Below are 12,230 nucleotides of genomic sequence, written 5' to 3' on the forward strand. Positions count from 1 at the left end.
TCACTTGTTTATGAACTGTCTGCAATTGCAATGGCAAAGTTGAGATTTTTCAACAGAGACCACATGGCTCACAAAAACAAAAATATGTACTACCTGGGCCTTTAGAGAAAGTTTGCTGATCTCTAGTCTATGCCTCTGGAGGCTTGGCCCTGAGGTAACCTGTTATTAATCCAAAATGTCTATGCATGCTATATGCTGTTCCAAATAATTTTATGGGGAAATGAGGGTGTCATTGTTTATGTTGAGGTATGACATACATACAGTAAAGGCACACATTTAATAGTAGGACTCACCTGTGCAACTACCTCCCAGATCAAGATAATGTTTCTTGTGTCTCTTCCCAGCCAATACCCCAACACAGAGAGCCATTATTTTCACTTCTGCCACTTAGATCACAGATTCATTTGCTTGTTCCCGAACTTTATGAATGGAACAATGCAGTGTTTCATTCGGCATTAAGACAGTGGCATTCTTACATACTGTAGAATGAAGCCATTTGCTCATTTTCTTTGCTATATAATATTCAATTGTATTAACATACCAATTTATTTACCTAGTCTTCTGTTGATGGACATTAAGTTCTTTCCAGGTTTTTGCCATTATGAATAAAGCTGCAATGAACATTTGTGTTACATGTCTCATCGTGAGCATAAGGATCCATCATCAAAAATGGAATTTCTGTGTTACAGGAGATATCAACAAACTGCCAAACACTTTTCCAAATTGGTTGTATTTTTTTCAGTATGTAAAAATATTGTTATAATTTATAAAATATTTTAAGATCAAAAGTCCAAAATATGTCCCTCCAACACTTTCATATCTTGCTGTCTATTCTTGATGGACTGGCTCTCCTGGGGATTACAGGCATACCAGTCATCTATATATATAAAAGCCTAAACGACTGGATGACCGCTGGTAGCTATGACACGCACTGACCACCAGGGAGGTAGATGCTCAACGCAGGAGCTGCCCCCTGGTGGTCAGTGGGCTCCCACAGCGGGAGCACTGCTCAGCTGACAGACGGGTGCCAGATGCTGGGCTGACGGCTGGCAAACACAGCTGCAGCGGCATGAGCCTCTTCCATGGACACTCCCCCTGCGCACCTGATCAGCAGTGGAAGCAGACGCAGCTGGGCCAGGATGAGTAGGAGTGGGGTGGCACTCTGCCCAGCCCGGCCTCGGGCTCCTCCCCGGCTGCCTGCTGCTTCCTGCACTACTTCGTGCTGTGCAGGGTCAACACAGACAGTGGGCTGGAGCCCAACAAGCTGGCGGATAAGGCCGGGATGCGGTGGCACGGAGGTCCACTGATCCCTGCTGGCCAGGCCAAAGGACCCCACCAGTGCACCAGGCCTCTAGTAGATATATAAACCCTAACCTTGGCAATGTGCTGGTACTTTTCAAATTCATCTCATTAAATCCTTACCCAAGACTCTGTGGGCTAGGTAATCTCAACATGTAGCAGATGAAGAAAATAGGGGCAAGGAAGGAAAAATACCTTGACCAAAGTCAAAACTAAATCAGTGGAACTCAAGGTCTCCCATTGAGGTTCTCGCTATTTCCCTACCCAGTGGTCAGCAAACTCATTAGTCAACAGAGCCAAATATCAATAGTACAACGATTGAAATTTCTTTTGAGAGCCAAATTTTTTAAACTTAAACTATATAGGTAGGTACATTGTTATTAACTTAATCAGGATACTCCTAAGGCTTAGGGAGAGCCACACTCAAGGGGCCAAAGAGCCGCATGTGGCTCGCGAGCCACTGTTTGCCGACCACTGTCCTACTCAAACTAAGTAGACCAGTTTTGCTGTTACCACAAAGTTAGAGAAGCACAAGTTTGGGCACCAATCACCTCAGCTCCTTGTGTTCTACTTAAACCACCTTATCAGTTCAAGTATACTTAAATTCTGCAACAGTTCCTGAGCATAACTCCTCCTTGAGCAGACTTAAACCATTACTATCTTACTATTTTGTATCTGAGGACATTGCTACCCAGCTTGACAAGGGTAGAAAAATAAGGAACTATATCCACCCTGCAAAATATCTAACATTGAAAGACAGTCACAAATCATAGTGTTTCATACAAAGTTGTGGATTTGCAAAAACAAACAAACAAACAAACAAAAAAACAAACTATAGGTTTTTCGTTTCTCTATTTTCTACTCAGGTCGCTACTGTGCGCAGAAGCAGACTTAACTGGCATAAATCAGAAAATGATAATGGGAACTGAATGAAATCCTCATAAATCACGTTACTAAGTATAGTTACATCTTAGATGTGAAACCCAATTAAACAGATGGCCACATGCTGTCAGAATCAGGCCCTAATCAATAAAGATGTTCATTTCAGAAAATCACCTCAATTTTTCATTTCTTCAGTGAAGCAAAAAGAAGGCAATTGGGGCTGGGGTGTCCCAGGAAACCCAGTGGGGAAATGTATAAGAAGGTACTCCACCTGTCTTAATTTGTAGTCCAGAAAAATCAGAAAGGAGAGAGAAAAAAATCGCCCAAAGGATTCCTTGTCATCTTGCCTGGGAATGTAATTTACAATGAGAGCAAACACTGGTCATTAGGAAAATAGGAACAGCTGAATCTCTTAATTAAAATACCACTTCAAATTGTTCATTCCAAACCCCCTCTGCTCATGAGCTTTCCAGAAACCACTGGGTTACCCTAAAATGGTTGCTTCTTCAGTAAACCTCTGATAGGATCGGTTCTTCCCAGACAAGAAAAAGGCTGAGCAGGGTGAATCTTGGAGACAGAATTATTATGAGACTTACTTAAATCTTCAAAGGAGCAGTAAAAGCATTCACTGACATTGGAAAGTGAGTATGGAAACATTAGTGAATAGTCTATCTCAATGCCTTTTCTTGCATAATGGCTGATCTATTACATTCACTATATTGGTAAAAATTAAGTCTACCAATGCTAAGAAGTGGTTAAAATGATAGTTGATGAAAACACTTCTGTAGTCTGGAACACTCACTTTGGAAAACATTTGGTGTTATCTAGTAAAGTTGAGTATTTACATACCCTACAAGCCAGTAATTCCATCCCTAGTATAGACTCCAAACACTTTTTTAGGGGACTTGTATGAGAATATACTGAGCAGTGCTGTTCATAATAGCAAAAATATAGGGGGAAACACATAGGTCTCTCAACAGAAAAGATCTGTAAAACAAATAATCTGGGGTACAGTCACACAATGGAATATTATATGGCAGTGAAAATGAAATAAACTACTGCCACATGCTACATGGATGAATCTTAAAAACATACTAATTGAAAAAACACAATTGCTTAAGATTGCATATCAGTCTTAATATGCTACAACATAAACAAAAATAAATATATTGTTTAGGGATACTTAAATGATTTAAAATTTATTTTAAAAAAAACAAGAAAATGATAAACACACAAATCAGAATAATGGTTACCTCTATGGTGTGGGAGAGGAATAGGATGGGGAGGAGCATGGACAGATGCAATAATATTGGGAATGTTCCAGTTCTTGGTTGGGTGGTGGATTCACAGGCATATATTTATCATATGTTTTCTTATATCCTTTATAACTTCGTATGTTCTAGCATGTTCCATATATTATTTAGCATGTACCAAATATTATATAAAACATTTTCTTTTAAAGTGGATAATCTACAGAACTTTCTATTGCCCAATAGGTTATTTCAAGTAATATTATAATTCATATTATATAAATATAATTCATATTATTATAATGTTTATAATTGATAGCCCTAATATCATAAATTTCCATATGCAGCCTAGTTTTCAACTTGGAGCTATATTAAAACATCATGTTGTACATTTTAAATTCAGACAATTTTTATTTGTCAATTATATCTCCATAAAGCTGGGGGGACGAAAGCAATGGTATTTTCATGATAACAGTGAATACTTGTACAGTAAGGAGTGACATTCAAAATATTTAACTGATTTGATTACATAAACTGATGTAAAAATCCAAAATTACCACCATCTGCTTGTTTTCCTTCTGTTCACTACCCTCCCAGACCAGTTCTGCAGAGACTGCCATTCCCAAGTGTGGCCACATGAGGACAACTCTAAGGAGATGTGCCCGCTGGGAGCAGGAGACCACAGCCTCAGGGCTGTCTGTCCTCTGTGGCCAGGGAGTCCTGTCCAGATGAGGGCCAGCATGAAGGGTGTACTGTGAGCATGCAGGATGCCTCACTGAGAAGGTAGCATTTGAGCAAATATTTGAAGGAATTGGGAGTGTGAACCATACAGAGCACTTAGGGAAGTTTTCCTACTCAAAGAGAGCCCAGAGTAAAAATGCCAGGAGGGAAGGGTCTCATGCTTTAGGAACAGAAAGGAGGCCAATGTTGCTGGAACAGATAGGGAAAAAGGCAGCCTGGAAAGAGGCCCCTGGCCATTGCAAGTAGCTTGGCTCTTAATCTGAATAAGTGAGGAAGCTGATAACGGGTTCTGAGCAAAGGAGGAAAATGAGGTGATTGTAAAACATCTTAAAATACTGCAATATTATATTTAGAATAGATTGAAGGGGGATAAGGACAGAAGCAGGGATGCCAGAGAGGAGGTGATTATAGGTATGGGGGCATGCTCAAGGGTGGCTAGTCTTTATAAATTCCATCCCCCACAGTCAATAAACAGCATAGAGAGATGCTTAAAACCATGAGATTAGATGTTATTGCCAAGCAAGGGAGGGAAGATGGATACCAGAAGAGGTGTAGGAGGGGGGCAGGGGTATGAGAAACGTGTAAGGGCTCAAGCAGAAGAGGACCACCTTCTCCATAACAGGTAACCACCAACCTGAACTCACCATTTGTCATTCTCATGAATGTCAAATAGAATTGTCCTGCATGCTTCTGAACCTCATTTATATAGCAACATACTCAATATATTTTTCCAAGTTGTTTTTTCCACCACACAATAGAATATCTATGAGGCTCATCCATGTTAACACATGTCACTCTAGGTCAGTGATGGCGAACCTATGACACGCGTGTCAGAGGTGACACGTGAACTCATTTTTTTGGTTGATTTTTCTTTGTTAAATGGCATTTAAATATATAAAATAAATATCCAAAATATAAATCTTTGTTTTACTATGGTTGCAAAGATCAAAAAATTTCTATATGTGACACGGCACCAGAGTTAAGTTAGGGTTTTTCAAAATGCTGACACGCCGAGCTCAAAAGGTTCGCCATCACTGACTTCTCTAGGTCACTCATTGTTCACTGCTATGTGGCATTCCTTTGTGTAAACATGCCACATTTAATTCATTTTCCTGTGGAGGGACACATAGCTTATTCCCCTTTTCCTGCTATTATAAACAATACTGTTATGAGCATTCTCACATGGGGCTTACTATATGAGACTTCTTTAGGGCAGTAGTTCTCAAACTATGTTAGAGTCACCAAGAGAGCTTAATAAAAGAGATTTCTGAGCCCTGTGTCCAGGGTTTGTGAACAATAGGTCTACGGTGCATTTTAACAAGTTCCCCCATGATGTTCTTGCTGTTGTCCCAGGACCACATTTTGAGAATCACAGCACTAGGTCACATGCCAAGAGCGCAAATGATGGTCAGAGAGATGCATGCACAACTTTGTCTTTCTATGTTGCCAAATTGCTCTGCAAAGTGAGTGAACCAATTTCTACTTTCACCAGCAGTGACTGTCTGTCCTGGGTGCCAACACTTGGTGCTGTCAGATTTTTAATTTGTGCCAATCTGATCTTTAATAATTTTTAAACTCATCATGGCATTTATAATTACATATATCCACAGCATGTAAATAAAAGAAACTCAAGCCTTTGCATCCTAGGGTTAATCAGAACATTTCCAAACTTTTCTTATTCTATATAATAAAAGGCTAATATGCAAATAGACCGAACAGTGGAACGACCGGTACTATGATGTGCACTGACCACCAGGGGGCAGACACTCAATGCAGGTGGTGCCCCCTGGTGGTCAGTGCGTTCGCACAGGGGGAGCGCTGCTCAGCCAGAAGCCCTGAGCCGGGCTCATGGCTGGTGAGTGCAGCGGTGGTGGTGGGAGCCTCTCCCACCTCCGAGGCAGCTCTAAGGATGTCCGAGGGCTCCTATACTGCGAGCGGGAGCAGGCCGGGCTGAGGTACCCCCGCTATGTGCACAATTTTGTGTACCGGGCCTCTACTATATAGATAGTCCCCTCAGGTTCTATAATCTACTCAGTGTTATCTGCTTGTTTTTCTGCTCAATCCTAAAAATAAACAAAATGGTATAGACAAAATCAGTAAGACCATTCTGAGAGAAAAGTGGAAGCTTGTTTCTTTTCATGGCTAACTTCATTGTATTTTTATTTATTGTAGTTGGGAGTTTTTCACTCAATGGTGATATAAAGCTTTAAAGAACTTGAAAGGTGAAAGGAGTGAGGAAAATTGGGCATATGGGTATGGAAATAAATTTCTTTCACCAAAATACCTGGTCACTTTTGGGGCAAAACTAAAAAAATGCCCTACCCTTAATCATAGTCCTGGAAAAGTTCCTTCCATTTTGTACCAGATTAACAAGGAAAAGAGAAGCAGAGTACTCACGGATTTGGTTGGTAGATGCACTATAGAAAGCATTGACAGTCGTTGGATTTGTAAACCACCTGTAGCAAGAGAAACAAATATCACCAAGTGATCATCATTATCCAGGCAGGAGAGCAGCAAGAACAAACGCAATGTTAACCAGGGAACAATGGGGATATGAGGCAAGTGGGGAAATTATCGCTTCAATTTAGGGCTATTGTTCTGCTCAATAAACAATCTCATCCTAAACTGAACATGGTTCAATGAGAATATATTAACATGCCTGTTTATTCGCTGTTGCTAACTACAGAGAAAGTCAGCACCAGTGCTTCTGAAACAGTTTAATGAGAAATCCTAGACTCTAACGGGCTCTCCTTGCAGATGGAAACATGGCAACAAGCTGATGTTTGCCAGGCCCTGTTTAATGGGCCCACGGGACAGCTGAGTTACTATGCGGCGTAACCTCTGACCTTTCCTCATTAAAAAAAAAATGGAATAGTGTTAACACAGGGGTCCATGTAAAGAAAGATTAATAAAGTACAACCATGCTACCCAGAGTATCTGCCTAGTCTGGTGGAAAGTTTACTGATTTAACCACCAAAAGATCGACTGACTCGTTCTGCCACTATCACCAACTAGCTAGGCTGTGGTGGAAGAGTCGCCTACTTTCTGAGGTTCAGCTTTAGCTATGAAATTAAGGTTGCATTAGAAGATCTTGGGAGTACCTTCCAGCTATGAAGAATTTACACCCCACTTAAATTAGAACTCTGGAAAAAAAAAATTTTCTGTGAAGAGTCAGATGGTAAACATGTAGGTATTTTGCAGACAAAGAGGCAAAATCAAGGATGTTATATAGATACTGCTATAGTGAGAAATTTTTCCACAAATCTTTAATGAAATTCAAAACATAATAATCATGTACAATTTTTGGTAATACAGGACTATTAAAAAGAATGGAATTCTTTTGGTGCAGGACAACATTTTGCCTAATTGGGGTTCAAAGTTTGTGCTTTGTATCATCAAATCAACTACAAACATTTCTCTCTAAGAATTTCTCATGAGCCATACAAAAACAGGCAGCAGGCAAGATTTAGCCACAAGCCATAGTTTGCCACCCTTGACTCAGATGGCTGTGAGTTTTAGCCAATCCCCTTTATGATTAAAACAAAGCAATTTGTTTGAAGCTAAATTGCTTAATATAAATTCCTTTTCAGAACAATCATTTTACTAATTTATGTTTAATAGAATAATTATGTATGTGAGTAATCTGAAACTAGTAGGAAATCTAAGTGATGATTCTTGTTGGCCCACCCATACCTTTTCCCCATCTATAAGGAAGTCCATGTATATGTCATTCTATTATTATTATTATTATTATTATTATTATTATTAACTAATATTCATTGAGCAATTACTATGTCCTCAGCACTTCCTATTGATAGGTTTTTCCCCATAGCAACTATAACAATTATTAGCTCATTACACAAATGAAGACAATGAAATTTACAAGCATTATATGCTTGTACAAAGTCTGGTCAGTCTGAACTTCAAACCAGTTCTCTTAAGTATTATAGTATACTGGAGATATTATTGGATATCAAGAAAGAGAGTTTCCCTTCTCTTGTCAAAATTGAAACCTATACTCTCTTCCATAAGTGTATATTCTTTTCATTCAACTTTAAGATTCGTATTTCAAAAGGTCTTAATGATTAACACAAAGTTACTGACTGGACTATTTTCCTGAGGAAATAAGTGGATATAAAAGCACCTTTATTTGTTGCTATCTATAGTAGGTAGAATTATGACTCCCAAAAAGATATCTACATACTAATCCCTGGATCCTGTGAATATGTTACATCACATGGCAAAGAGGACTGCAGAGTAATTAAGTTTAAGGACCTAAAAATAGGGAGGTTATCCTGGATTTTCCGTGTGTTCCCATTTGAATCACATGGGCTCTTAAGAGCATTAATGCCGGGAGCCAGTCCATCCTTGCTGTTTCAAAGGACCTGGCATATATGGCATACTGTTCTTAATATGTTTGCTCACCTTCTTGGCACTATGTGTTTTAACCAAGGTCTCCTCTCTGAGAAAGGTTGCTTCCCCAGGTAGGGATTTTCCCCTGAAGTTAGGGAGGGAATAAAACCCCTCAACTAAGTGCCAGGTGGGTAATTAATCACTTTAACTACGAACAATCATGCTTAAGCTACATAATCTTTACTCCCTGGAATAGAGATAAGAAACGCCCTAACCTTTGTAATAGAGATTGATAGGACTGAATCAACTGGTATAAATACAGATGTAACAAGACAACAGGAGACAGAACTTAGAAGAGAGGCACAGAACTTAGACACAGAACCTACACAGAACCTAGAGACAGAAGAACTTCGCTGGAGAGAACATGGCAAAAGATCCTGGACAGAAACTGGCCACAGAACCTAGAGACAGAACCTAGCGAGAGAACATGGCTGAAGATCTTAGAGACAGAACCTGGCTACAGAACCTGGATAGAACATGGCAAGAGAACCTGACTAGAATCTGGTGACCGAACCTGGCTGGAGAACCTGGACAGAACCTGGCTGGAGAACCTAGCGAGGGAACATGGCTACAGAACCTGGCTGGAGAACCTAGAACTGGAGAACCTAGCAAGGGAACATGGACACAGAACTTGGCTGGAGATCCTAACCAGAACTTCGCTGGAGATCCTGAACAGAACTTGGCTGGAGATCCTGGCTAGGCTGCTGATCAACTGAAAGCTGTCTCTGTGTCATTCCTTCTTCGCCGACTCCGTCCACACCTTTGGGGACCCCTGGACCTGCTGGGGTTGGACCCCAGCACATTAAACCTTCTCTAACTGGAATCTGAGAGCTACAACACAGAAGAGGAGAAAGTCAGAAGAGATGCTACACAACCAGAAGTCCAGAGAATCCAAGAGTGAAAAGGATTCCACACACTGTTTCTGGCTCTGAGATGCAGGGGCCATGTGCAAGAGAGATATCGAGTGAAGAGTGGCTCCCAGCTAACCGTCACGAAGGAAGGAGGGACCTTAGTTCTACAACCACAAGAAACGGGATTCTGCCAACACTTGATGAGCTTGGAAGAGGCTTCTTCCCAGAGCCTCCTGCTAAGGGCCTGCCCAGCTGACACCTTAATTTCAGCCTTGCAAAACCTGGAGCTGAGAAACCAGCCAAGCCAATCCACCCTTCTAACCTGCAGAACTGTGAAATAATACATTTGTGATTTTGAGTTGCTACAGTTGTGGTAATGTATTACAGCAGTAACATAAAAATAATACACTACCCAAAGACCCAAGCATTTGTATGTCTGCTTTTTGGGTCAAGAGAGGGAGAATCCAGGTGTATCTCAACTTGTCTTTTAAATAACATTGGACTGAACTATAATATATTCAAAAGATTAAGTGTATTCCTAGAGCTCACCCCTTCTCTTCCCATTCCTCCCAACTCCTCTCGCTTTTGCAAAGAATAAACTTTCAGAATATTAGGGTAAGAGCCATGCAAGGAAAATGTTTCTAACTGATGATGGATCAAGATGGACAAAACAGCCCTAACTGGTTTGGCTCAGTGGATAGAGCATCGGCCTGTGGACTCAAGGGTCCCAGGTTCGATTCCGGTCAAGGGCATGTACCTTGGTTGCGGGCACATACCCAGTAGGGAGTGTGCAGGAAGCAGCTGATTGATGTTTCTCTCTCATCAATGTTTCTGACTCTCTATCCCTCTCCCTTTCTCTCTGTAAAAAATCAATGAAATATATTTTTTAAAAGAAAATCTTAAAAAAAGAAAAGATTGACAAAACAAAGAAATCAAACAACCACATGGGTGCTCTGAAGCTTCAGCAAGCATACCTAAAAATCTTATTTCAGATACATGACTTCAGTTTTCCTGACCTCCCAGAGCTCCTGCTGATTCTAGGGCATGTTTAGAGCCTTGATTATAGTCAGAGCTCATATCAGTTGTGGATGCTATATTTCTTACTAGAGGCCCGGTGCACAAATTCGTGCACAGGTGGTTCAGGCCACCCGCCCCAATAGGGGCCGATCAGAGCCGGGCTGGCGGGTGTGGGGGAGAAGGGGATGTGGGAGGTTGGCCGGCCAGTCCCAACCCTGATCAGGATGGGGGGAGCTGATCAGGGGTGGGGCTGGCTGGGGGGAGGGGCCACGGGAGGTTGAGGGGAGCTGACTGGGGCCCCAATCAGGCCGGTTGGTCACCGCAATGTGCATCATAGTGACTGGTCATTCGGTAGCTTGGCTTTTATATATATAGATTGGTCAGTGCCCATGCTGTTAAATATTTTCTATATCACCCTTATTACATCCAAGTTTATTATATATTTAGTTTTATTATTCTCTAATATAAGGCTACCTGTGCTAGTTCTGATCTGTAATTTTTTTTACACTCCTCCTATTAGGAGGTGAAATCTAAGCTCCTCTCCTCTTGATTATGGGTTAGCCTTGGTGACTCACTTCTAAAACATACACTGCAGTGGACAATGACACCATGTGACTTCCAATGCTAGGCAGTTAAAGATGATACAACCCCTCTCCCCCATCAGGTGACCACATGTGCTGCCCTCCCTCACTCTCTCCTTCTTAGGAAACTTGCTCTTTGAAGTTTCTTGCTCAATCAGCATGCTATAAAGAAGCCCAGTACTCACAGAGAGCTGCAGCAGGCATTCCAGCCAACAGCCTGCATCAACCACTAGATCCAAGAGAGGAAGTCTTTCATGTGACTCCAGTCTCAGTCACTATCTGACTGTGACTTACATGAAAGACCATGAGCAAGAACCACCCAGCTGGACCTAATGACCTCCAGAGCCACAAGAGAGAATAAACAGTTACTGTTGTTTTAACCCTCTAAACTTTAGGGTGGCTTGTTATACAACATTAGATCATTGAAATACTGAAAAGTTGGCTGTCCAGAGACTAAGTGCTACCTAATAGGTTGAATTTTTCCATAAAAACGTTTCATTTGTCCAACACGGTGGTTTTAAAAGGTACTAAACTGGAATCCCTTAAAATGAGATGTATGATCACTAGTGCTCCATAGTACACTCCATTCCCTACCATTTACACCTGTCTAGGCCACCGTTTGTTAACTCATGGGCCCTGAAGGCATTTGAGTTTGCATAACTTATCTCCCAACAAGATTTTAAGTTCCTTATGGGCTAAGACTATTGTCCAAGTGGTATGTGCTATGCAGAAGATCACTAAATCTACTTAAATGAATTTATTGCTATGTATACATTTATTTGGATAAATAAAAAATGTCATTCATGTGCTTTAAATTTTCCTTCCTATGTCTTTAGGGTGTTCCTCTATCCTATGTTTGGTTAATGATTTCGCGGATAAGAAGGGAAGAGGTCTCATATAAATTTCAAATCCAAAAATACATGGAAATAAAATTATACTGGACAATGGGATATATAAAAGGACCGTAATACTGAAATACAATAATCTAAAGGAAAGGACATTGGCACCCTGGTTTATATGAACCCTATAAAATAGATGTGCATGAAGCTAGAGTTTTATATTTTACCTATCAACTCATAATGATAGTCTAAGGAGTATAGAATGGAAAAATCATGGAGTATTTACTGCTTAATTTCTAATATCCTGTAGATTATATCCTTCCAATTCCATGTTATAGATAATGCTTTTGCAAATAA

General features: G+C 40.6%; 1 protein-coding gene across 1 annotated transcript in view; it reads right to left on the reverse strand.

Moving 5' to 3' along the window:
- Positions 1–12,230, reverse strand: part of PHEX (phosphate regulating endopeptidase homolog X-linked) — a 200,880-nt gene that overhangs the window by 42,233 nt on the left and 146,417 nt on the right. Inside the window, exon 15 of the mRNA XM_036305892.1 lies at positions 6,570–6,628. Coding sequence (XP_036161785.1) covers positions 6,570–6,628 — 59 coding nt within the window. The remainder of the gene's footprint in view (positions 1–6,569; positions 6,629–12,230) is intronic.

This window comes from Myotis myotis, unplaced genomic scaffold (genome assembly GCF_014108235.1).
Source record: "Myotis myotis isolate mMyoMyo1 unplaced genomic scaffold, mMyoMyo1.p scaffold_m19_p_4, whole genome shotgun sequence".
NCBI lineage: Eukaryota > Metazoa > Chordata > Mammalia > Chiroptera > Vespertilionidae > Myotis > Myotis myotis.